Source organism: Alligator sinensis, unplaced genomic scaffold, assembly GCF_000455745.1.
Source record: "Alligator sinensis unplaced genomic scaffold, ASM45574v1 scaffold938_1, whole genome shotgun sequence".
In the NCBI taxonomy this organism is placed as follows: domain Eukaryota; kingdom Metazoa; phylum Chordata; order Crocodylia; family Alligatoridae; genus Alligator; species Alligator sinensis.
The window spans coordinates 478,589-506,451 of record NW_005842449.1 but is presented as its reverse complement, the minus strand read 5'-3'; the positions used below and the strand labels follow the sequence as shown (position 1 = coordinate 506,451).

The following is a 27,863-nucleotide window of genomic DNA, read 5'->3' as shown; positions in this document are numbered from 1 at the left end:
GCACATTGCTGGGGGTGGGGGCAGTGCCCCATCCTACAATCCACATTCTTGGAGTCTGGGGGGGTGCTTTGGGGAGGTCTCATGGGGGGTTCCCCCCTCACTGTGAAGGGGAACACAAGTGTTTAACCTGCTTTCCCAAAGTGTGCACAGGACACGGCGGGTGGAGGGGACGGTCTCTGGTGGGGGGTGGGTATTGCCCAGTGGCCCCCATTGTGCATAGGAACCCAGTGTTGTCTGATGGGCAGGGCTTGGGGGGCTTCAGGGGTCTTGGGGGATTCCCCATTTTGGGGGGTGTGCAGTGGCTATGCAGTGGGGCATGGCTGTATTCCCTCCTGTCCCCCCTCCTGGGTGCAGGGGAGTCTGGAGGTAAGCCTGCCAGTAATGTAGTGGGCCGGCTGCAAGGGGTCTCAGATGGCTGGCCCCTTTTTGAGTGTGATCATCAGGGGTGGGGTATGGGGTGGGAAAGGGGCTTGCCCACCCATGCATTATGGGGTGTGCCAGTTGGTCCTCACTGTGTGAACTCCCCCATCATTGCTCTGGCTCTGGGAAGCAGATTGGAGACCAGAGAAGCCCTCTTATATCCATGGGTGCAGAAGTCCTTAGGGGTTCCTGGACCATAAGGGGGGCAAGGCTTTTGCCCCCCACATCAGGACCCCTTCCTGTGTTCTCCCTCCCACAGCACAGCTCCAGAGGTGCTTTCTGGATTGGCACAGTGGGGAGCATGCCAGCTGCACCCCTTGCCTCCGTTGCTCACTCACTCCCTCTTTCCTTTCCTTCCTCCATGGAGGGTGTTGTAAAAATGATTTTTAAAAAAGAATGACCAAGTTGATTTTTATTCTGTCCCTTTTTCTTTATAACAAAGGCAATGGCACACTTCGCTCACTCGCTCACTCACTCACTCGCAACAGTGCAATTAGATTAGCATCTGGCACCCCCTGCCTCCTCCTCCACAGGACTACAGCAAGGCATGAAACTCTAATGAAGCCATGGCACGTGTATTCATTTTTAAAGCACTTAACCTAAAGTATTTTAAACAAAGCACTAAACTTAAAGTGCCTTTGTATATGCCTGCCTTGCATGTGTATAGATGCGCCGGACTAACTGGTTCAGAAGTACACTGTGTCATACAAAACCTTATGCATCTTTGAAGCAGTTAGTCTCTAAGGTCCACCCTGCTTGCCTTCTGCCTAAGCAGTCAAAGTAATGTGGGACAAGTTCTCATGGCATTTTAGGTTATACGGTGTCTAGAGGTAAAGAGTATAGTTACACAGACAAGACACAACTCTCAAAATAAGGTTTATAAATATAAGTACAGGGATGGCAGGCATGGCAAGCCTACTTCTTGCATAGTTCATGAAGACAGATTTAGAAGAAAAACTGCCTTTTCAATGCACTTGTCTCTCTCTAGGTTTGATTTATATTCACCTTACAATTGGATTTAATTTTACATTCAGAATAGCATCTTGAACAGCCTTATATTCATTGCAATAAATATTCACAGGTGAAAAAATCTGTTTGTTCACAATTGAATAAAATGCACATGCTTAATATCATCCCATTGACATATTGCCAGCCCAGAATGAAATGGTTTGTTGATTTAATTTTCTACTTAAGAGGATGTAATTAGTTCTAGTTTAGTTCAAAATCAGTGTTAAACTACAGCTAATAAACTAAGTTTATAATCCACTTTAATGCAACATGCAAAGTTAGAATGAAGACTGTTGGATTTGGGTAACACATTGAAACTGTTTTAAATTAGAGAAAATGCATTTCAATAGGATCAAATTATAGTTTATGCAAAAAAAAATCTTCTTTTTAATATTCATGTAGCACAGTGTTTTATAGCAGTCTCTTATTCTTCAGCATATCAAAGGTGAAGCTGTTACATTTGTATACCAAAATTCAATTTTGTTCCTCTTATGTAGCACTACTGCCCTCTACTGATACTTGAACTGAGATCCAATTTGCTGCTGAGATACAAAGTTGACAGTAAAAAAAAGAATTATATATATATATGTATATATAAAATCAATAAAAATGATTTTATATATGTATATATAAAATCAATAAAAATGACTAACACTGCATAGGTAGGAGGCTGCAAAGGTGTGCCCACAAACCTGCCATGGGGGAATGACCAAACACCCTAGAAAGATTTTTGTTAATTAATCTACACCTGATACACAGCTCAGATAAAATAGACTAGTGGAGAATGTGTGTGCACTTTAATATCAATACTTCAGAATAAGCATGGCAATTTTATAATATTATAATATAAAATGTGGTGGTTAGGCTGGGACTTTGGTACCCAAAGGTGTGCTAGAAATAGGCTGAGTGAAGTTGCCTCAAAAATCTGTAATACTGCTGAGGATGAATTCAAAATAATGTTTTTTGGTGTGTCACGCAATACACCTGGAACAAATGTAGCAGGCCTAGCTCTTCAAGTCATGGACTAACCCCAACAACTACTCTCAAGTAGCTAGGCCACATGGGTTGCATCAAAATTTGCCGTCCTCTCACACACATCTATGCCAGAACTGACTACAATTTGACCATTACTCTAGAGTTATTTTTAGTCATAAGTTCTATTTTCTCTTTTAAATAATTTGCAGATGTGTATTTCTTATTATTATTCAATTGTACGTACCCAGGACATTTTCATGAAGAAAAGTATAACATTTGGATGGGCAAATATCTTGAATATCTTTAGCTATTCAAGATATATCTTTAATTGTTGAAATTAACTCCAAACATTTGCTCTCTTTTCTCTAAACACCTATAATAAGAAAATAAAAATATCTTCTCTGCTCTGGTAAAATTTCAGGTGTTAATAATAGGGTTCAATATTGCATTTAATTACATATGTTAGTGAGTTGCTACTCAAAGGACTTATCCCCAGTTTCTAAAGGAAAATAGTGTCTCTGTCTTTGGCTGCAGGCATTCTTTGCCTTTCCACCTAGTACATAGGCTTGGAGTCCATGACTGTGTCTGACTTTAATTGCTTGCAATCATTGACAATCACACAAGTGTCAATAATGTCAGGAGAACTCCACTAAACAAGTGTAGCTAGGGCATTGGCCATGTCTTGGCTGTCTGACAAGGTATCCAGTTTTTCTATGATTGGAGAAATTCGGCCATTTTTGGATAGGAGATGAGGTTTTAGATATTTTAAACATACTTGTTCACCAGCTAAGAAATCTCCTATATAGGTTTCACCTAGGTCTCTTAATAAACTGGGCTGCACTTGGCTGATATCCAGAGTGATGTGAGTTAACCAGAGTAGATTTAAACAGTGTACACAAAATTAGGACAGGCTGTAAAGGATTTTAACAGTCCTGAGGACTTTTGTCTGTTTCCCCTGACCTGTACCTATCCCACACTACACCGACAGAATGACTGCACTTTAAATATAATGTAATCTCTTGTCCAAAAACATTCAAAATACTTTCTAATCATAGAGGAACTGAATTTCCCATGTTGTAAAGAATTTATATCCATAATAGATTGATTTTGTGCTAGGGACTGAGGAAGAAAGAAACAAGCATGCACTACTAGGTCTCCATCAAAGTGATGTGTAAGAATTTTTTCTTTCTTTTAAATCCTGGTTTCTTGCAAATTCTGTTAATAAAGATGAAGGATAAAATGTTGCATCTTCCATGATTTAAGTATTTAGGTCTGTTTGATAGAGGTCATATACTATTGTTTTTAATAGATGAAGCATGAAAATGTTTGCTGTTTAGATATTTGTGTTTCTCACTAACTGTTGGTTCTCTGTTTCTCAATAACTCTTGCTACCTTGGGCCATCCCATGGGATTCATGGAAAACACTGATTCCAGGCTCAGGTAAGAATTCCTAAAATTGATATATAGCCTTAAAGCATCCTTCTTGATCAAACTGTCCCAGGTGCATTATTTGCCCTTTTCTGTTGCATTCCTTTACATTTTATATATCAAGAAAACAATTTATTCTTAAGAAAATATAATAACACACAATGTATTTTAGTAGAACTTTAAAGCTTTATAATTAAAAAATAAGTTTAAGGGGCCAGTTCTGGCTTTTATTTAAATTGGTGTGATTTTTAGAAGTTGATACTGTTGAGGTCAACCTTTTCTAAGCACCAACAAATAATAGCACCGAGTAGGGAGGTATGTGGAGTGTAGAATGAAAGACTGAACAACATCATGTCAAAGGAGGTAATAGAAAGCAGGTTTTCATGCAGGTGAAGTTAAAGTTATGTGTAAGCTTTAATGTAATTTAGCAATGACAATGGTAAGGTAAGGTAAAGTCCATGAGCATAGAATGACTTAATTTTCCCTTGCTGTTGAACACTTGTGTTAGATACTTTGTGTGCTGTAACCTTAAGCATTTCAACTATTTTCATGTATAGATTTTGTGTATGGATTAACTGTGTGTGATCTTTACAAGGCACAAAAACCACATTTTGCTCACACTGTGTGTGGATTTCAGGTATATGAGGTTGTCCCATGCCACAGTGACTGTAGCCAGTACATATGGGTTACTGAACCCTGGAGTGTCTGCAAAGTGACCAATGTGGACTTGAAGGAGAACTGTGGAGAAGGTGTTCAAACCAGAAAAGTCAGGTAATACAAAATTATTCTCCATGTTAAAGAACCCACACAACTAGAAATCATGGGCTCCTATCCACATGCAGAGAGGCTGATCCTATGCACTGTAATTACAATCCGTTGGAGCAGACTCGATTAATCGAGTGCTGAAGCATGATAATTACTGTGCTCCAGCAGACTCGTGTCATGTGTATCAGCATCTGCATACTGAAAAATGGTAGAGGCAAATGATGAGCTTTAGTTAAAGTGCCCCTGCTGTCATTTTTCAGCATGGGGACACTGATACACATGACATTCCGTGCACCTTAACTAGAGCAGCTCTTGGAGCCTATCTAATTAAAGTACCCCTCCCCCCACCTCCCAGAGAACATCTGTAAATACCCCATGATTTTATGAAAGAAGTAAAATGCCATGAAAGACAAAGACACTTAAACACAAATCTACCTACAGAATATTGGACCAGAGTCTCAGCTACTACAGATGTGTGTGGCTGTGGTGAACTCTGCCAATTTACTTCAGCTGAGAATCCAGCCCCTTGTTCTTTAAAATATCTATATATATATATATATATATCTCCAAATCATACTGTAGTACTCATTTTATTAGTAGTCTATATTATTTTTCTAAGACACCTAGATGATCCCAAAGCACTTTATAAACTTAGCATACAGATCATTTTTCACTTTTCTTCAGTGGGACAAAAATATCTCTAGGGTGAAAGATGGCAGCCATTGAACATGAAACAGCAACCCCATCCAACAATTCAGGACAGAAAGTGCAGGAGATAATGTTGTCCACACAAGGCATACAGTGTGAATTAAAAACAAGCAGGAATCTAATAAAGGGATAAGGCACAATGCCACATTTATTAGAACGTAAAACATACAACATGAAAGGAATAAAAACCAGTAAGGTTATCTGCTTCACTCATTCCCATACATACTCGTTCATTCTTTCGTTCATTCATACAAAAGAAATAAGCACACGCACACACACATAGTTAGACAGTCCTGCAGAAGTTAAGGTGTTACCAAGTTCTAAAGATTCTCAGGTCAGTCTGGTGGCCAGCTGGACTGACCATGAGGAATGGAGTCAGGTCTTGTTGGATGCTCCCAAAACTCCTTCTTGCAGGTAGACAGACCCAAAGCCTTTTCTTTGTGTTCATTCTTTATAGTGATAGCTATCCATACAAGCCTATGAATTCCACTGAGTCAGACATGAAGGTCATCCTCCTTATCCTGTTGGCAGGCTGGGATTGGTAGGACATGATCTTCTGGCTTTGCGGTCTGCTATCTTCAGAGGGGTTGTTGCTTGTGTTCTTTAGCCATTAGGGTGAAGGCATGATTTAGTACTTAGTAATCCTTAACAGCTGACTCGACGTCACTGCAACCTTTAACTGTTAAACTGCAGAAGGCTATTTTCACCTGCTGCAAGAGGACTGTCTTCCTTCACATTGTCACATACATACATCATTCACTCTTTCATTACCTCTTTTCAAACATGCCAGACATACCACAGACCTTACATAAGCGTTTTTCTTATACCAAATTTAACTTTTAAAATCATGAGATTTTAAAATCAATGGGTCAAATATATTTATGCTAAGCAATAGGAAATTTAAAATAGATGATTAATTCCAGAAAATATTATGGAAAATAAATCATAACAAGATTCACTTTATCTTAATGGCTAAATAATTCGTTATTTAAAAATAACAATTAAAGCAATTATAGCTACTGCAATACAACAACAATATCAAATAGAAAATGCAGAACTAAGGTACATGGGATATCCCAAACTGGAATTTGACCAGGTCATTGTAGCTAATAGCTATTGAACAATACTAAATGAACTTGGCTATAGACTGGGCCTCAGATTTACACCTGAGGCCAAAAAAAGGTCATTGCATTTTGTAGTCTTATGTATTGTCATTAAATACTGAACTCTGGAGTATCATTAAATACACTAATCTTCTTTATTAACTGTATATTTAAGCAATAAAGCCTGTGATGGCAGTATAAAAATGATCAGAGCCAGTGTTCTTATTGGAATGATATATGTGGTGCAAGACCTTAACCCTAATTTAAATTTGCAATGCCTTGGAGAGGTTTAGTAGAGCAATAATGGGGGGGCTAGGGAGCACAGATCAGGGGAAGGGAATTCCTTGGTTGCATTAACTGGCACTGTGCCATTAAAGTCAATAAAGAGAGACTGTGCCCCTTTGTATGTTTGCTAATTTTCTAAACATTTTTGCCCTTGTGGGAGAATTGACATTAGACTTGTAGGAAGGACTCCAGACAGAGGCTGTTGTATACCCATCCTGCCTGCTCCCTTCATATTGTCTAACATGCACTAAATTGGTTTTCTGTGAACCCAGGTAATCACTTGCCATTAAAATCAGCAGTGACACAGCGTCCTAAAAAATCAAAATGAAAGATACTGAGTTTGAGATGTGTGTGCTGGGGAGATTACTAGAGAGGGGGCAAAAATCTATTTGAAAAACTGATTGCCTCAACTGTGATTTTTGTGTGATTAATTAATCTGATACTTCTAGTGTGTCCACAGATCTATATGACTATATTTCTGTTTTTGTTTTAAATGTTTAGTGTGAATTCAGTTAATCTAAAAGCATACATGAAAATACCTAAAACTTTCTATAATTGCTCAATGTTTGTCTTTGAGAGAAGTTGAAAAAATGAGCTGTCAGGAGAGTTAATCTGAAATTCTGGTACAGCATAGCAATTCCATATTGTTCTCAGCCTGGGTAAGAAAAGCTGCCCCTTTTATTTCAGTTTAGTTTTTAAAAAAATGGATACATTGTTAGGAATTTTATTTTTGTATTTTTTCCCATTTACATGAAATTGTCAAAGAGTAAGTTTAATGAAATATGATTGTCCATAAATCTCCAGACATACTCCATTACCAATCACATTACAGTGCTATTATAAGCCTATTTAAAAAACCTGTTTAACCTATTTAAAAGACATCTTTCATAGTAAATAATACAGCAAAGAGTGCAGTGTTGAATATATATATATTTTTATGGTTTTACAGAGTGCCCTCCAGGGGGTCTTTGCTCAGGACTGCTGAGGCCTTGTCTGGTGTCTGAGAGAGCCCCTGAAGCCAGCCTAGGCATGGCTTGTAGACCAGGGGAGGAGCCCAGGCCTCCTTCCCACTGTGAGACCCCCAACCTTTCAGTCTCTCACTTTCCCTGGTTCTTTGTAGCCCCAACTCAAGGAGTGAGCATGCAGTTCCACTCCTGAGGCAGGGACTTTGCTTCTTGTTGGGCAGATCCAGTATAACCCACAGTTCCAAAGGAGCACAAAAACAGTTTATTTTAGTCACAGCCTTTATTGGAGGAAGGGCCAGCCAGCCAGAAGCTCTCTTCCCCTCCAAAGGAGTTAAGCAGTCTCTCTGTCCCCAAACCAGACGGTACAGCCCTGAGCATGCCCAAAGATAATCAACTATTCCCTTTCCAGCTTCTCAAAGCTCCTCCATGTCCCTAGACTTTTCTGTCCAAGAGCTGTCTGGTTTGTCACAAATATAAAATTTTGCATAATTACTCTCCTGTAACAACTATATTGATCTGGCGTGCTCTGCCAGGGGGTTCCTCTACACAAACACGCACCCAAAAGGAATGAGGACTGTTTGACCTACAGCTTACAGACAAATAGGTTTTGACATTACAACCAAAGTTAGAGAAGAAAATATATTATTGATGCCAAAGAAATAGATTTCCTGGCCTTTGGGGCTATCAGAGAAAAGCCTCCTTTCTTTTCACCATCCATATACTGTCATTAGAGATCTAATTCCATACAGTAGATTTCTGCAGATATGATATGCTTATGTTCATTTAAGGGAATCTGTTTTAAAATGCCTTCAATCTGACAATAGGTATATGGGAAATGGCCATGTAATAGAATGGCAGAGTTTCAAAAATATTGCAGTCGGAGTGATGGGTTGAATGGCTAGTATGGGCTTCTCCTTTTCAGTGTTAGGAAGTAAATGCAAACACCTTTCATTTGAGCAACATTACCTATGTCCTTTTTCAGCAAAAGGGATAGGAAAGGCAAAACTGTTTTGAATGGAACTTCTTTGTTTTGCTTTGTGGAAATATAGCATCTGACACAATTGTACTCTCGCCTGGATTGGTTCCTCACTAATACTTAAAGGTGATATGAATAATCATTGGCAATCCCACACGGTGGAGGATGATTGGCTTCCATGATTGCTTTATCTGTGGATCTGAAGATGGCTGAGGAGGCCGATCTGGGATTGACAGACTTTGTTGCAACTCAGACTTTAGTCTTCTGAATGTTAAGCAGAAGTCTCCTCTTCTTGTGTGCCTCAGTAAAGACATTGATGATTGCCTGAATGTCTACTTCCAAGTATGCACACACTCATCATCAGCATACTGGAAGCTCAGTGATTGTGGTTGGGGTGGTCTTGGTTTTGGCTCAGAGTCAGCTGAGATTAAACATCTTACCATCCATATGGTAGTTTAGCTCCACTCCACCTGGAAGCTTGTTGGTGGTCAGATGTCACATCACAGTAAGGAATATTGAGGAGAGTGTTGGAGCAGTGAGGCAGCCTTGCTTAACTCCCTTCTTCACCTCAAAGTGATCTGTTATATACTTAAGGATGATATGAACAATAAAAGGAATAGGTTAGGATATGAAAAAAGCTATGTGAGTGAAAAATAAGGAATACAAATAAAAACAAACAAAATTGTGTAGTCATCACAAAACTACTTAAAAACATTAACAAAATAATCCACACAGCACCACTATGAGGTAAGCAAGATGGGTTACCCAATACACTGTTTATACTAAGGCAAAGAACTTCCTCAGTTTCATTAAGTAAGTCTATGACAGCACAGGGTTAGAACCAATAAGACCTCTGAGTTTCAAACAATATCCTGGACTGCTGGACTTGATGTACTACATAAGAGCTGGCAATATTTCTGCTTTTTCAGACTCTCCTGCATATTCTGTGGGTTATTTATTTAATTAGATGATGAAGAATCTGTTCACTGTTCATTCCTTGTGGATAAACTATTTAAATGTTTCTCATGAATGTAGTTTAATGAATGCAGTTTTAGGAAGTCCACGACAAATAGAATCCTTTGTTCCAGGTGCATGCTAAATACAGTGGATGGCCCTTCTGACACTGTGGAGGATTACCTGTGTGACCTTGAAGAGATGCCCCTTGGTGCTAGAAAGTGCACATTGCCATGTCCTGAAGACTGTGTTATGTCTGAATGGGGCCAGTGGTCTAGGTGTTCCTTGGTAAGAAATATGTTAGCAATCTGACGGTTACAGTTTTAAGACTTTAAAAAAAAGAAAAAATGCCTGAATAAGGAAAAGCCTGAAGTTGCAATGTGAAGATGTTGTACATAACAGTAAATACACATACACAGTTTTGTACATTTCCATTATCAGCAGGATTGTCAATGGGAAATTGTCAACAGTTCCTTCCAAAAGGTAAGGTGCTTGCATTTCTCCATTTAAAGCGGTTGTTCAAGAAATGACTTATTAATGATGACAGTGTCCTAGTGACAGGAGAGGATATTTCTGGGTGAGTCATTTTCCATAATATGTAGAGACAGCACATTTTTTAGACCTGCTCAGTCTTGGTTTTGGACTTCCCATAATAACAAAGCAGGATTCAAATGCTAATCTACCTCTAAATCTTTCCCATAGATAGTGCCAAAATTATGCACCCCGTCTTAGAGTGTAATCTATATCCACCCAAAGATATAAGATATAGCTCCTTTTCTCTCAATGTGAGAGAAGAGACTGACTGTGTAGTGAGTCCCCAGTGACCAATACTATTCTGCCCTGAATAGATACCATAGCTCCTATTCAGACAGCAGGCAGACTTCATCTGCCCTAATCCACTTGGAGAAGTACAGGTATCTCTATTATAATTATATGGCTATATCCAATAGGAATTCCAGGTCCAGCTCACTCTAAAAACATTGAAACATTGAAATGATCTCAGAATAAGACATCTACATGGAGCAGGGAAAAGGAGCTCACCCATGCCAAAGCCTAGTAATTAGTGCACTTGCCTAAGGAACATGACATCCAGATTCTAGGTCCTTCTGAGCCAGAGCCTGTTTGAACCCATATCTCCCATCCCCCAAAGTGTCCAAGCCATCAAGCAATGGGGTAGGCAGGGCCAAGGGCACATTGAACTGCTCCGATTGAAGCTGGCTTATTGGGCAAAAAGAGGAGAAGAGGCACGGGTCCAGAAAAAGAGCTTGTAGAGTAATTTTTTTGCCCAGTGAGGTGGGCACTGCTGTGGCAGTCCTTGTTCCTAGCATCTGCTCTCAGCACTGTTTCTACATTTTATCCATGTTATGTAAAATACAGAAAACGTATTGGAAGCACAAGCTAAGGACAAAGGGCCTCTTTCCTCTCCGTCAGCCAATAGCTAGTCAGATTTTGTTTCCAACAAAAAGTTTGGATCCTAAGTGGAATTTAGATACTTTCTATAGCAGCGAATGAGAGTGAAATAAGACTATGTAGTGGAGCCATTCTGAGCAGCCTGCACTGGAATTGAGATCAGGGTTGCCAACTCTCCATAAATGTTCTGACACTCTGTAAAAAACCTCCCTAACAAGTTGTGTCCGTAAGAGTCCATAAAAACATTTTCTCTTCCATAAAAGCACAGAGCCACTGCAGCTTTAAGCTCCATGACAAGGAAAAAGCTGGACCAGCACGGAAAGAAAGACCGAGCACAGCAATGTGACCTGCTGTCCAAGCAGGAGCACAGCACTCTGCATGTACCAAGTTTGCACTCACTGGAGCCTGCTAGACACCTGCACCCCTAGCAATGTGCTGCTGCTGGATTGCTGTGCCAAGTGCCTGCCTTGCATTGAAGTTATAGGTGCGGGGAGGGGAGTACGGCCAAGATGGAGCTTTAGCCTGGGAGGGGAAGAGGCAGTGGGTGGGAGTTTTTCCAGGACAGGGGGAGCAGAACTGACAGGTCAGGCTGGCAGGAGAAGTGGGAGGGGGCAGGGTCTGCAAGGCACGGTCAGTAGTGTAAGGTAAATAAGGGAGACTTTTGTTGAGGGCAGCAACGTGTAAAACCACTTCTGCAATCACAGAGAGCTGCCAACCCAAGATTTTCTTTAAATGACAGTAAAATCACAGCAGTAAAAATATTTCTCTGTCGGTAAAAGACGTGCAAATTGTCATTAAAAAATATTTTTTGATCTAGATGTCCAAAAGGTATGGTGTCTCTTGCACAGGTAGGGTTAGGAATGCAATTAATATTTTCAAACTCTGTCAGACCCTCTTAAGAAGTGAATTTGGACTTGGATGTGGCCATAAGCGTATACTGCCAATACTGATAACTGGTAAGGAGCAAAACGCTATAGGCAAAACACTGAGTTGAAAAAGTTAGCTCAGCTCATCATCCCCACATATCCTGTCTATCTACAGTTCAAGTGAGAATACTAGGTAACAGAGAATAAAAGTGAGCTTCCCAATTTGGGGACTCAGAATCAGTGCACTACAGATTCTGGAGAGAGAGCTCACAGTGGCTGTCATTTTAAAAGCACTGTCAGTGAAATGTGAACTATACAGGGAAATACTAAGGTATTAACAACATTATTATTCATAAATAGGTAATAAAACCAATTTGAAATAACAAACTGTATTTCCCTAAAATGAACTCTTTTCTGGTTATTAAGCAAGGAATGTTATTGTTTAACATTTGCATTCTGTCAAAAGATTACTGATGGTTTTACATGAAGGGACATTGAAAGGATTAAAATAAATTGAGGGGTTTTTTTCTGTTTTCCTTTTCAAGCCCTGCAATAGAAGTAGTGTGCGTGAAAGGTCAGCAGAACCCTTAAGACTGCCTGATGACGGAAAGGGTTGTCCTGCTGCTACTGAGACAGAACTCTGCAGCCTGAACAAGAACTGTTACCACTATGATTATAATGTGACAGGTACTATGCTTGTTATGATCTAATAACAGATTGTAAAAAAATGTAAAATCTCTACCTATTTGCACAGATTAGCATTGCAAATATGTAAAAAAAATAATGCATTAGGCAGGTTCATTTAATTCATAGAATAATAGAAGTCGGGTCAGAAGGGACCTTGTAGATCTTCAGGTCCAACCCCCTGCCTGGGCAGGAGGAAAACTGGGCTCAAATGACCCCAGCCAGGTAGACATCAAGCCTCTTCTTAAAGACCCCCAGGGTAGGAGCCAGAATCTGGCTTTTAACCAGAGCAAATATTTTGACAGATATAGGCTAAACAGAGTCCCTCAGAGTCTTTCTAAAGTTGCTCTTATCAGGAACTAAATAAAATCTGGGCTGGCTTTGCTACAGCCCTTTCTCCCAAGAGCTGCAGATACAGCTTCCACACATACCCCTTTCCACACATACCTGATCAATGACAGGTATACCTGCTTTACCACCATTTTCAAGAGGAAGGGGAAGTATCTTTTGTCACCTATGTCTTTTACTTATACAATAACACCCTGTTACCCATGAATTTTGTGTGTGGAAAAATTAATTTGCCTTAATGGATTCCACTATATTCAAAATACAGGTTTTTGAGCCCATTGTTCTGTTACGGGTCATGTATTATGCAGTGAGACCCAATTCAAAATGTCTTATACAGAGAAAATGTTCTTGGGAGAATGTGTAATTTGGAAATATCATTTTCCTGCTCTTAGAAAACCCATTTCCCTAGCCATTCTCTCTCTCTCTCTCTCTCTCTGTCCTCTCCCTCCCGTTTTCCTTGATGAATACAATAATTGACTTTTCAGAAAGACTCTGACTCCATAGAATAAATGTCACTTCTTCCAGTCTCATTAGTGGGCTCTGTGATCCTTGTTTCTATAACAAAAATGTTATTGGGGTATTTTAGGTCATTTGAATTAAAAATTAAATTCAGATCATAGGAAAGTAGGGTTGGAGGGACCTCCTAAGGTCTTCTAGTCCAGGTCCCCTCTCAAGGCAGGATCATCCCTGACTGAACAATCCCAGCCAAGTGTATAACCTGCTTTTGAAAGTTTCCAAGTGTGGAGATTACACAACTTCTGTAGGTAGCCTGTTCCAATGCGTGCCTACTCTCATAGTCAGAAAGTTCCTTGTAATCTTCAGCCTAAATTTCCCCTGCTGAAGCTTGAGCTCCTAGGAGCTTGTTGCTCCTAGTTCTTTCCCCTATAGCCACAGAGAAAAGCCCATCTACATCCTCTCTAGAATCACCCTTCAGGTATTTGAATACTGTTATCAAATCCCCATTCCGTCTTCTCGTCTCCAGGTTATATAACCCTATCTCTTTCAGCCTTTCGTCATCTAAGTGTAATCAAAGTATTATCAAAATGTTTCCTCATCTAAAATCATTTAAGTATTATCAAAAAGCTACATCATTGGCATGCTATCTTGATGGAGTCCTATATTTCCAGACTGGAGTACTTGTCAGCTCAGTGAGAAGGCTGCCTGTGGCAACGGTATCAAAACAAGAATGCTAGATTGTGTTCGCAGTGATGGCAGATCAGTTGATCTGAAGTACTGTGAGGAGGTGAGTAGATATTCTTTTTCACTTTGAGTAAATTCTTCCCTAATAGCTTCAATTCATGCTGTACCAACTGACCTGTACTCCATGCAACCCATCTTCGACAGATCATTCTCAACACTATTCATGGACTGTTAAGTACCTCTTGAAGTGAGTCTTTGTCATTATTAGTGATTTCTTCATATAATTTCCCTGGTTACTTAAGAGTGCAGCCACAAAGGTATGCTAATTATTATACCCTGAAGGAAATGATTTGGAAACAATAAGCAATCAAGGTGAATAAAAGGTAATAAATCTTAATCAGAATGCTAATCATCATTCTAATTTGGTGTGATTTCTGTGTAGTGCCTTGGCCAGGTGCCAGAAGCATTCATTTATCCAGTGTGTTATGAAACATTTGGTTTATGCCATTCTGCAGCTAGGCTGTGTGCTTGCTTCTTGTACCCAGCTGTGTAAGAAGAGAGAAATCCAAGTTGGTGAGAGAAAATTGCAACATCAAAAAGGTTAAGGTTTTTACAATAAGCATGTTTGAAGCAGTAATCTTCAGCAGATGCATCATCTTAATTGCATGTACCTGTTACAGTTGTTCCAACAGAAAATTGTTGAACTTGCCTTGCCCCTTCCTTCACTAAACCAATCAGGATACAAAATTACTTACATGGCCCAGAGGAAAGCAAGAGATTAGGATAATCTGTGGGCAGACGCATCATGGGAACTCCACACTAGCTTTGTGTTACCAGTTTCCCTCTTCCCTCTCCAGTGGACATCCCTAGCTGGCATCTGCTTCCTAAGGCTTATCTTTAAGGCAGAGAGGGTTGCCAGAGGTGAAGGGCGCTAGGAAAAATACCATATTTACTCAAATATAAAATGGGTTTTCCCCCCAGTCAGTATGGGGGGGAAAAACTTCTTGTCATGAATGAAAACCTCATTAAATACACCGTCAACCGTTAAACTGCTGCCAAAAGCAGAAGGTGCTCAGTCCCACTCAATGCCGAGTCTTTTTCAAGTCATGGTGAGCCACTGCATTTAATACATTTTTATTTACTCTTTACTACCATGCCTCAGCTGTGTATTTCCCCCCCATTTCCAGTTATTCCTATTTTTCTACCAGCCTTGATTGTCTGGCAAATATCACCAAACAGGGCCCCAAACAGTTCACCCTGAATCCCTCTGTGGCCTTTTCATCCTGTTGCATATAACTAGTGTGGCCCTGTCCTCCATGAGCTGGAGCTGGACCAGGTTGCCCAGCACCTCTTCTGCATATTAATTTATTTTTCCCCAGGGTTCATAACAAGAACACCCAGTCATGAGTGGGGGACTACTTAGGACATGGATCCTTTGTGGGGGCAGATCTGGAGTATACACACATGCTGACCAGTGCTGAGATGTGGGATCACCATGGCTTGAAACACTGTCAACATTGCTGAGGCCCAGCCCAATGAGCTCTATGATAAATCATAAGCCATTTAGCTTTGGAATAATATCATTCATAGTTTGTACTATACAGTTGTTCAAGTCTGCATGGCACTACCACTGGCAAGTATCCTACCTCCCAGACTCTTCATCCTGGGTCTTTAGATACTCCCAAATCCATGGCAGGCATCCGATGTGCAAGCCCCAAGCCCAGAGGGCTTGGGATAGAGATGCCCCCTAGTCTTGCTTGCTCCTAGTCAAAAGGCCATAGAAGCAAGTTGGAGAAGAACCTGAGAGCAATCCCCCATCACCAGAAATTATGTAGTCAAGATCATCCCACTGGGAGCATATAATAGACTCTTGTAGGGGTGCCCCCCATAGGGCAATGGACAGGTCTCCACACTCAACTACACAAGTCATTCAAAGCCAGGAAAAAAGGGATCTCCTTTTCCAGCTATGTAAAACCATCCGGGCCAAAATCATCAAGTCCTATCTGAAGACCAATAAATAGGTACAAAAGTGCTGTTTGGAAATGTGTTTCTGGAGTACCTGTCCTAAAATGTGCAGCAGCTTCAAAAATGGTAAAATGCATCAATTCTGGATGAACAAAATCTATAAGTACCCACAATAATTTGCCTATATGAAAATTACTACAGGCATGTTTATTTCAAAGTCAGTGGGCACGTCTACACAAGATATTTTACTACACAGTTGACTAATTAAGCGCTCAATAAACATCTCAGCATCTACATGTATGTCCCTATTAGGGTACATGAAACTAATAAACACTGCAGCAGGGTAGTCTTATAAAATACAAGTACCCTGCTGCAGAGTTTTTTCATGTGCACATGTAGATGCTGCCCCAGGCAGCCTCTTGGCAGCATGAGGTTGTTTCAACATGGGGGCTGCCTGCCGGCTAGCCCCACACTGAAGCACCCTTGTGCCTCAACTAGACCCCAGCTGCACATGGGGCCAGAGGGAGCAGCCCTAGGCTAGCTGCTTCCCCCTGCTCCATGTGCTACAGAGCGGCTGGCTGGAGCTCCAGGCTGCTTCAGCATGATAGCTGCTTGCCGGCTAACCCTGCACTGAAGCACTCTTGAGTCTCAGCCGGTCCCTCTGCAACACATGGAGCCCAGGCAGAGCACCCCTGGGCTGGCAAGCTGACTCAATGCCCCCTGGTAGCCTGGGCTGCTCTGACTGTGCTCTATGTGCTGTGAATGAAAATCTCTGGAGCAATATGCTTCAGAATTTATTCATGTGCACTAATTACATGTGTAAATTTTAGATACCAGGAAATCCCATTATCTAAAAAAAAAGCATGCAGAAAAAAACTGGGCCAGTGTACATAGCAGCGTGTGCTGCTCAAAACCAGGGTCTGGCTGGCCAGAGTCGCACTCTAGTTGCTGGCCAGGCTCCGTGTTCCCAGATCACTGCTGCTGGGGCCCCAGGAGGCCCCCAGAATCCCAGGTAAGGCTGCTGGGGCTACCCAGGTGCTGGCCCCAGCCTCCCGTACCCCAGCCAGAGCATTTTTCTGCATGCTAACCCCATGTGCAGGGATGTGCACTGGGGCAAAAAACAGTGGCATGAATCTGTGCAGCTGCTTTTTCCCCATGGCAACCGCACGTCCCTGCTTGTGGGAACACAACCAGGGTTATGAAAATTGTCCCTCACTTCCACTTGCTCAGGGAGATCAGGGCCTTACAGTAAGGTCAGGAGGAGAAGGCTGTAGGGGGAAGAAGTTGGGGACCAGAGGAAAAGGGATGATCCCCCCTGACTTATTTTCTTTGCAGTAGCATTGGGAGATAAACAAATTCAAGGCAGGCCTCTAATAATTAAATTATATGCCTGGAAAATTATAACAGATTTATAACTTTTCTATATATACAATCTAACTATTGGGAGGTTTTCATATATTCAAGGGCACCTTAATTTCATATGGTAATGTACTTTGGACTGTGTTACAATGCAGAGGAAAATTCTGCAGGACTGGTGGAGATGAGAGGCAATGTATGTCCCTCCTTATCCTACCAGCTCCTTACCAGCTCAGTTTGCAAGTGAATCCCTGAACCCTAGTCTCTAGGCAAAGTCAAGTGACATGCAGGTAGCTGACATGCCTTCTCTTTTTGAGGGAATGGGCACATGTATATGTGAAGTTCTTTCAAAAGTGGGGGGAGGGGGGCATTTCAGAAGGGCAGGCAATGACTGGGAGCACAGCTTATCTGTTATGTTCTAATGATTGCATGTGGATAAGCCAGGAGCAATACAGATGTTGCAAAACTGCTCCAACTTTAACCCTGAATGAGGAAGAGTTAAAGTTGGAGGTATTTTCCTCCAATTGTACCCAGTCCAGGCTTAACCACCTGTGCCTGTTAGAATGTAGGGCAAGATTCCCCACTCTTCTTCTGACTTGACACAAATGTATGTGTGTCCATATCCTAAGTTCCCTTTGCACATGGGTCATGTTAATATATTCAGGCCTATGAGTTTGACAACTTACATTTTTAAATCTCAGAGACAAATTCAGCCTTTGGATGCCTGCCAGCTAGTCACACAACCTAATAACAGCTGTTTATGTACGTTAGAAGACAGAATTTGGCTGACTATTTTAACGACTGTACTATTCATTATTATAAAATGAGATGTTAGATAGATGTCTGTCTACATGAATGTTTCAGTAGAATGAAGGCTTTTTGATGAAATAATTTAGCCATAGTAGTATATCCCATCAACAAACTATGAGTTTAGGTAATGTCTTGGACATACAATTATTACTTTTTAAATGGAAATCTTATTGCAGGGTTCTCATGCTTATGATAATCTTCGTGGCCAAACAGAAAATTAGCCACTTCAAAAACACTACTTTACCAGTAACTGCCCCAATACAGTCCTGTGTGCCCGCTTGTAATGAGAACATATAAATAATTAGCTAGGTTTTTAATACAGAAGCACATACAATATTCAGATACATCTTCACAGTCAAAATTCTAATACACTAAACTCCCTTATTACTACTGCCATCTGCTTGTTATAGTCTATGGATATAAGTACTGGAACAGCAAGTTCAGTAATTGATCCAATATAGTAAAACCTTGTTAACCTAATTTTAAAAGTCAACTGGGATGTTACATGATCTTCTGTTCTAAGGGTTTGCAGGTGAACTCCATATGCTTCCATGTCACCAAAAAAAGGGTATTTAACAATATTTTGTATACACTTTGTGTGCTGTTTCTAATCTGATCACACGCTTTCATGGTGCATTTTGTATTCTTTTTAGCAAAACTTTTGATCCAACCCCCCAGCATTTTTAAGGGTAGCATATTTCCATTAGGAAGCTTAAGTGAAACACTTCATTGAAAAGAGAGAGAACATATATGAATATTCAAATAAGAGAAATCAGACTTTAAAAACCTTAACCCAAATTTCATAGCAGTAAATATATCAATATTTAAAATTTTATAGAACATATAATTATCCTCAAGACCAATAAAAAGTTTTATCTGGTGAGCTTCAGAGTTGTCTTTTGATACCCAGATACAAGCTAAGCCAAAGTAAAATTCTGCATTTTACATACCAGTGGTTATTCTCTTAAGTTAATTTTATACAATCTCGCATTAGTTGGTCAATCAGCTAAAGAAGATGCAGTCATCCTGATTACTGCCAGGATAATCAGTTTCCAGAGCTTATTATCAAGTCTTCATTATGTTAATATAGCTTCTTGTAACAGTGAGTCTCTTTGTGTATGCCTGCTGCACTTTTCCCATCTTTTTCTTCAGCTATTTAAAATACAGATCCTCGAAGAAAGGATAGTCCCTCTCTTGCAAAAACACCTATCAACTTACTGTTATTCATTTACCTGTGCTTATGAATCAGAAAAATTTAAGAACAACCTCTTTGTCTGTATCAGAAAACAAGCTTTGCTACTGTATTCATATAAGTTGGTCAGCTTATACAGTTAACCTAAAACCTAAAGCAAAGATCTCTTAAGTAACAAATATGCATACTGACATGTGCAGATAATTTTTGTGGACACCAAGTCATACTGCTTGAAGAGACCCTTGTCTAACAGTCTGCTCCCCCTGCCAAGTGCAGGCAGAAATATGGAATGTTGATCTTGAACACACATAGGACAGCTTCCATACCTGAAATATATTTATAAGACACTGTACCTGAGGGATCTGATACTCAATCCACAAAATCACATTTTGCCAATGCCACATGGTCATGATCCCAGACTACCCCTGCACCAGCCACGGCTGGAAGCCCAATCAGATGACAGAGCTTCCATCCATGGGGACTCACCTGAGGCTCAAGGAGGAAACAATGGATGAATAGGAAAAAATTGAGTCTCAAGAGCCATTTGGCTTTCCCAATGCTGGCTTGGCTGCATTTCAGCACATAAATCTTGAGCAAGCCAGCCAAATCCTTGTAACATGGACCTTAGTTTTTCTACCTTCAGCTTTTGCTTCCTTTTGGAGCTTTCCTTCATCTATGGCAGTCCTGCTTAATGGTCCAGCTTTGTGTTTTCTGCAGTTGTAGAAGTCAACTCAACAGGCTTTTGAGTCTATACTCAGAAGAGTTGACTGGGATGAAGAATTCAAAGACTGATAGCTAGTTTCCTGATTATCCAAACTCAGACTAATCAAAGGTTTCAGATGTCCCCTGAGAGCTTTGGATAACCATAACAGGGAAAAAACAGCCACTCATTGCTTGATACATAAAACAGAATGAAACAGCCTAATATGTCCCAGTAAATGATACTTCATATGCAAATTTCAAGGTTGCCAATGTATCAGGGTCAGAAATCTACAATATACACAGTACGTTATTTATAGAGTGCTTACTAATGTTGTTACTAATTTCTGGCTTTATGTTCATTAACTATTGCAGCCATTTTATAATAGGTTCAAAATGTCTGGTTATCTTAGAATGATGTTCAGTTGTCTTTTTTTTTTAAACTGTATTGCAGTAAATTCATCTAGAGCTATTATATTCACTTTTGAAAGTTAACTCACTGCATAGTGCCTGGAAAGAAGAGATTTTTTCACAGTAATAAATTTCAGTCTTGCTAATAAAGGAGCTCAGTTTCAATATACTCACTGTTACTTTCCTGTAATGAGTCCTGTCTTTTTTATCCATGATGCAGCTGTACAGGATACTGTCATACATTTTCATTTGCCATCTGCTACCTGTTGTAATTTAGGATATACATATATACATATATATATATATTAGCAGAGAAATGGATTTATCCTAATTTAGTTGTAGCCAGTGTGTGAATTAAAATTACAAAACTGGAGTCCTCCATTTTTGGACTCTGAGGAATTCATCTCCATTTTTAAATACATGCATACATGTATTTTGAGACATACTTCAGCACTGTGCTAAATTGGAGCCATTATATATCTATGGCTCCAATTATAATGTATAATATACAATATATGTATATATAAAAATTTAAGCTGTAATACACACACAGAGTAATATATTCCTTTCTTTTTAATAATTTACTAAATCCTCAATCAAGCATAAATTCATCTCAACTTTCCTAGATTCTCAGTAAGGTAGGCTGTGCAGGTGGGACAGGTCATAGCTTCCATGTTAACAATTGCATCTTTTATTTTAGCTTGGCTTGGAAAAAACATGGCAGATGAACACCTCTTGCATGGTGGAATGTCCTGTTAATTGTCAGCTCTCTGACTGGTCTCCATGGTCTGAATGCTCTCAAACATGTGGCCTTACAGGTTAGTTACCATTCTTGGAATATCTTCAGGGCAAATTTCTTTCAGTTTGGGTTTAGTTTTGTTTTGCTTTAAAACATCTAAAGCTCACACCAGTTTGCCAGGAATGTCTGCCACAGAACATAGAAACGAGATGTGGTGAATGACATATGAGACTGTTATGAGGCATTGGTCATTCTTAGCATGTTAGATACAGATGGGGAAATTTTCGTGTCCCAGTAATGGGGTGGGGTGGGGGGGAATTACCATATTTCATGGTGTACAAGTCGACACGGAGTATCAAAAAAGTATTTTCGTAGATTGGGTGTATAAGTCAACCTAAATTTTTGGATCAGAAATATGGGGTTGACTTATACCAGCCCCTGTGCACCCTCACTGTAGGCAGGACACACAGGGGTGGACACGTGTGAGACCAGTGCCACCAGAGGGGCCAGGGCTGGGCTTGGTGCTTGGCTGGTACAGTCCAGACTGTGCTGCTCACAGGGGCTGGGCTCAGCGCTCAGCTGGTGTGGCCCAGGCAGCACTGCTTGCAGGGGCCAGGGCTGGCACAGCCTGGGCCAAGCCAGCCAAGCCCTGTCCCTGTGAGAAGTGCGAAAGAGGCGTGCCAGGAAAGCTGCACTCCTTGCTAGTGCATGCAGATAGGGAGCAGGGAGATAGCCAGCTCCAATGCACTCAGTTTCCCCCAGTGACATCCGAGTGCCAGCAGAACCACATGCCACAGGGCAGCAGTGCCTGCATGGGCCACGAACGCCTGCTGCCTGCTGGCAGCTGTGCAACATAGAGGGGAGTTTGTGGGGAGCCCCATGCCCCCCGCCTTCCCTCACACCCCACACACCCACACCCTCACCCTGCCCACTCAAGCTCTGCATTCCCATCACCCCCTGACCATGGGCTTAACACTCCTGCCAGCCTCAGCACCATGCTGTGTGCTGCAGCTCCCCTGTCCCTGCCTCTTCCCTACCTGATGCCACAGCACTGCAGCTGGGAGACAAACAGCTGCTAGATGCCGGGGAAGCTGAGTACCCTGGTGGCTGCAGCAGTGGCAGCGACAGCTCTGCCTGGAAGCTGCATGCGGGCTGAGCTGGGCCATGTATACAGTGTATAAGTCAAGTTAGAAATGTAAGGATCAATATTTGGGCTTCAAACCTCAGCTTATACGCCGTGAAATATGGTAGTTGCATCACTTCAATTAATGTTAACAACAAAAATATTAAATGCATTGTGTCTGACTCTCGAAAGTTTAACCTCCCATAATGAATATACATGGTCACATGCATGTGCACCTATGTCCAATTCTGGAAATGTAGGTGGTCCCAAACCTTTTACTAAGGGGATGTTAGACTCTGTGGAATGAGGAGGGTAACAGACCCTTCTCTCTGTTTTATCCCCAACAGTTTAGTGGTTTGGGCATTTGCTTAGGAAATGCGAGAACTAGGTTCTAGTTCCCCTTTCCTGGAGGGTATTTGGACTTGCCATCCCAACACAGCGCTCTAACCACCATGCCACAAGTCACACATTATCCTAGACTTCCTTTCCAGCACTCCTTTTTAAAGCTGGCATGCTGGTCAGTCAAAAGAGAGGTGGGTTGGGCCAGGAGGAAACAAAAAAGGTAAAGATTATGTGGCTCACTGAGATGGCTGCTGGCCTGGAAAAGAGAGGGCCTGGATTCTAGCCAAACTCTTGCTCCTACTGAGAGAGAGAAACTTTCCCACTGTGCTGCCTCTGTCCACTTTTCCAATGACTATATTATATGCAAGAGATGGTGGCTTAGCTTCAAAAGGAGCACTAGAGCTGACCCTGAATAATACCTGACTTGTTCTATTGTGATTTTAGTACTGTGCTAGGAAATCACATAGAGGTAGGTTCAAACTCCCTCTGGGTAAGGGAGTCTATAACTGGACTCTCCTGCTTCCCAAACAAGTGACTAATTAGAGCTAAAACCTGGGAAGGCCATCCTCCTCTACCATTTTGTTTTAGGGATTTGCATTCTGGTACATGTGTTCATATTTGCCTATGTATGCAGGGTGACATGCCCAGGAACAGAATTGCAACCTGCATGTGGGTGTTAAAACTGCCATGTAGATACTCAAAGGGCCTTGTCACACATTCAAAGTAAAGTTGGACAGAAACCAGCTATAAAGTTTTACATATTTTCACTCACTAACTTTGTGTCTGGTTGGCTCTTTTTATAGCTGGATGGACATTTTTTATGGCATGATATTTACTTAGCATGTATGACCAGTCTAAGTTTATTGTGCAGTTAACCAGTTGTAATGTGTAATGTGTGCCAGGGGCCAAGGCAAACAGAATCCCACCCTTGGTATCCCACATAAGGGATTAGGATGCCTTTGTACTAAGCAGCACATGAATTACAGGATATCCAGTTGGAGAGTTCTTAGTTGCTTAGATAGAAACAGGATGATTTCAAGATGGAAATCCAAGGCCAGATTTTCCAAAGTAATAAGCACCCCAGAGCCACTCTAATTAAAGCGTCGCTGCCTCCCTCCACCCCCAGGGCACATGTAAAAGTACCCTTAGTTTCATGTTCAACATTGTCCATATAAATGTACAGTTAAATGTGCTTTAAAACAGCAATATTTGAAGATATCCCTTGAAGTGCCAGTGTTTTTATGACTCTCATGATTTTCCTTTGGTCTGAAATGCTTCTGTCCTCTGAGAATTCTGTATTATGATAATACCCACGGAAACAAAGAGCAAAAGTGGCAAGCTCCCTCTGTTTGCTGAACTCAGGCAACTAGCATCTTGTGAATCAAAAGTACTTCTAGATTAAATCTAACAAAAATGTGGTGAACTAAAAGTCTATATAATTCCATTCTAGCAACAGAACTCCAGATATATGAAATTTTGGTTTCCTATGTTTCAGTAGAGATGCCATGAACAAAATAGTAAATCAAAAAGAGGTGCCTTTTGTTTTTCCTCGTGCATCTGAATAATAAATTATTATTATTGCTACCACTGCTACTACGTTATAACAACACATAATGAAACCTAATCAAGGATTGGATTGGATTACACCCAGTACATACAAATAACGATGTAGATAGTACATATTCAAGGAAACCTAAAAATCCACATAACGAACAGGAGACAACAGGTTTGCTCTACAGTCCACTTTGTCAGAAGTATAGTAACAGTAAATTGTACTCAAAGTTTTTTAGGGATTGAAACAGATGAATATATATATCCACTTCAAAGTTACTTATATCACTCTCTCTTCTTTAAAGGAAAGATGATACGAAGGAGAACAGTAAATCAGCCTTTCCAGGGTGATGGGAGGCCTTGTCCTTCTCAGATGGAGCAATTCAAACCCTGTCCAGTAAAGCCTTGTTACCGATGGCAGTATGGCCAGTGGGCTGAGTGCAAAGTTGAGGTAAAAGTTCTAATGAACATTAGGCGTTACTCTGTTCTCTACATTCAGGGATGTTTGTGATGTGCGCATATGACTTTATAGGATGGTTAACTATTGTATGCAGTATCTGTGTATCCAAGAACATAACAAAGATTGTTACTTTTAGCATTGATATTTTTCTATAGCTGACCTTATTATTCTAAGATAGACATAAACAGTGATATCTGAGCTATAATTCCATAGTAAAATAACTGGTTGGCTCTTACCTATGTAAGAGAGTGACTTAATCCAGAAAATATTTTGTATATGATATTACAACATGTGTGGCTAACAGATGTGCTCAAGTTCTCTGTAACAGTACTGTGGCTCTGAGATTCACTTCCATGAAATGTTGGGAAGACAATCTTTTTGTTAGGGACTTGGTGGTGGGTTCTGGATGAAATATGGTATTTTTCTTTTGTTTGATTTACTGAATGGCTAAAATAATCCTTCTGCAGGTGACTTTTTAAATTCTGTCCAGTGGTTATTCCTCATTAGGACTATTATTTTTAATTGTCAGAGCAGTCAAAATATGGCAGCATGGGTGTTTGTTTTGTTTTTGTCTTTTTGACAACCACTGTGGGTCCCTCTTGAATGATTAGGGGGTGTTCATAGAATCATAGAAAAATAGGGTTGGAAGCAACCACAGGAGGTCACCTCATAGCAGGATCATCTCTGACTATCCTAGGCAAATGTTTGTCTAACCTGCTCTTAAAAACTTCCAAGGATGGAGTTCCACAAAGTCTGAGGAGCCTATTCCAAAACTTAACCATTCTCATGAGAAATATGCAACCTAAATTTCACCTGCTGTAATGTACGTCCTGTTCCCTTCATCCATAGAAAAATGTCTATCTCCATCTTCTTTATAGCCTCCCTTCAGGTATTTCAGAACTGCTCTCCAATTCCCCTTCCCGCCCCCTGCCCTCCTGCCCCCCAGTCTTCTCTTTTCCAGATGAAATAACCTGCTCTTTCAGCCTTTCTTCATGACACGTTTCCCAAACTTCTAATTATTTTTGTCACTCTCCACTGAACTCTTTCTGGTTTACCCACATCTTTCTTGAAGTGAGGGGCCCAAAACTGGATACAGTACTCCAGATGAAGCCTCACCAGCGCTAAATAGAGTAGAAGAACCACTTTCATTGAGTTACAGGTGACATTTATAAATACAGGCCAGTATGCTCCAGCAGCCTCCTTGTCACATGTATTCAGCTTCCCCACATTTCAAAATGGTTGTGGGGGCACTTTAGCTAAAGCTCATTGAATAAGATTTAGTTAAAACACCCCATTGCCATTTTGAAGCATGAGATACTGAATACCTGTGACACTGCAGGCACTTTAATTAGAGCGGCTCTCAGAGTTGCTCTAATTAAAGCACCCCACTTCCCTCCATCCTGGAGCATGTGTATAGATGCCCTAAGAGCCTATAACTCCACCCAACTTGGTATTGCCTGAAAATTTCCTAAGCATGTACTTAATCCTATCCTCCAGATCAGTAATAAAGTTGTTAAACACACTAGACTGAGAACAGGCACCTGGGAAGCCCCACTTGCTACCTCCTCCCAACTAAACATTGAGCCATTTTTGACAGCTCTTTAAACATAATGATCACTCATGGGTCAGGCTGAGTTGAGTCACCCAGGAGGTCATACCATGATGGGTCACTGAAGGAATCATGCTGAGTCTGCCTGAGTTATGAATTCACCTTACAATACTTTCATCTATGCTTTATTTTTTTAGCTTATGAGAATGCCAAAAATATTGGTGAAATCCAGGCATATCATACCCACTGGTCTTCTCACATCCACAGAGCCTGTTACTTTGTCATAGCAAGAATTCAAGTAGGTTGGGCATGAATTGCTCTTGATGAATCCATGTGGGCTGTTCTTTGATCACCTTGTTCTCCTCCAGGACCTTAGAAACAGATTCCTTGATAACCTTCTCTATGGCCTTTCCTCTTTGCAAAAGTGCAAGATCCATGGGTTTTTTCCATTAACATGAAAAATATGCATTTTCCTTGGGTAAAGGGGGGAATCCATGTTTTTGTCTGTTTTTCTGTGGGAAATGGGAAACCCTGCTTATCTCCTCTCTTATCTCTGCTGCTAACTGGTCTTGTAAATTGATAGCTGACATTATTTGTGAAGGTATTAAATACTTCAGCTTTCTTTGCATCATCTATTATTAGATTGCCCTCTGCATTCACTAAGATGACTACATTTTCCTTGGCCTTCCTTTTTTGTCTGACATCCTTGTAAAACCTTTCTAATTGCCGTACTAATTTCCATCTCAAAGTACTCCTGTGTCAAGCACTGTATGCTACAGGATGTAAATCAGCTTATTTTCCAAATCTTTGGCATAAAACAATGATTGATTATTGCTACTTTATCAATAGCTTTTTCTGTTCAACATTTTTATTTCTTTCCTCCTCAGGATGCTCAGTGTGGAGAGGGGACAAGAATCCGGAATATTTCCTGTGTGGTTTATGATGGATCCACTGAAGATATTGGTAAAGTAGTGGATGAGGAGTTTTGTGGAGAAATAGAGCCTATTGTTGATGGCAATAAGAAGATGGTACTTGAAGAAGCTTGCACCGTTCCTTGTCCAGGTAACATGCTTATTCAGATAAGTGTAGTTGCATGTCAAGTTGGTTAAGATAAGGTGTTCTAAACAACTGAAAACAAAAATAAATGATCAGCCACAAGCTAGTAAGTATCTTCTACATATTTATATAGCACTGACCTATTAAACTTTAAAGAAATACTTTTCAATAGGAATTTTTTAATAGTGACTGGACATTCCTACCTTGCGATTCTAATACAAATGTAGTGACTAGGGAAAAGCAATGCTCAGGCTTCATCTAAATGTTACACTTAAGGTGTGATTAACCAGTTAATTATGTTTAAGTTGTGACTCAGCTACACATTCAACCAATTAGTGGGGTGATAAAACTAGCACTAAGATACAAAGTTATTCCACTAAAAATGTGTAATAACTATGTAGTTTGTTCCTATCACAACATTCATTGAATGTGTGGCCAGGGGTCTTCCTGTGGCTGAGAACCCCTCAGTTGATGGGACCCCCAGGTACAGGGGTACACCACCTGCTGCCAGTCCTGCAGCTGACAAGGCTTAGAGTAGCAACAGCATTCCTGGTTGCGCCCCCCCCCCGACCCCC

General features: G+C 40.7%; 1 protein-coding gene across 9 annotated transcripts in view; it reads left to right on the top strand.

Annotated features, from left to right (window-relative positions):
* THSD7A (thrombospondin type 1 domain containing 7A) overlaps window positions 1-27,863 on the top strand; it is a 555,303-nt gene that overhangs the window by 502,022 nt on the left and 25,418 nt on the right. For all 9 annotated transcript variants that reach the window (XM_025212153.1, XM_025212155.1, XM_025212154.1 and 6 more), the window contains 8 exons: window positions 3,838-3,843; window positions 4,469-4,602; window positions 9,722-9,875; window positions 12,409-12,550; window positions 14,023-14,138; window positions 21,169-21,286; window positions 24,529-24,674; window positions 27,120-27,294. In XM_025212153.1, the coding sequence (XP_025067938.1) occupies window positions 3,838-3,843; window positions 4,469-4,602; window positions 9,722-9,875; window positions 12,409-12,550; window positions 14,023-14,138; window positions 21,169-21,286; window positions 24,529-24,674; window positions 27,120-27,294 (991 nt within the window). The remainder of the gene's footprint in view (window positions 1-3,837; window positions 3,844-4,468; window positions 4,603-9,721; window positions 9,876-12,408; window positions 12,551-14,022; window positions 14,139-21,168; window positions 21,287-24,528; window positions 24,675-27,119; window positions 27,295-27,863) is intronic.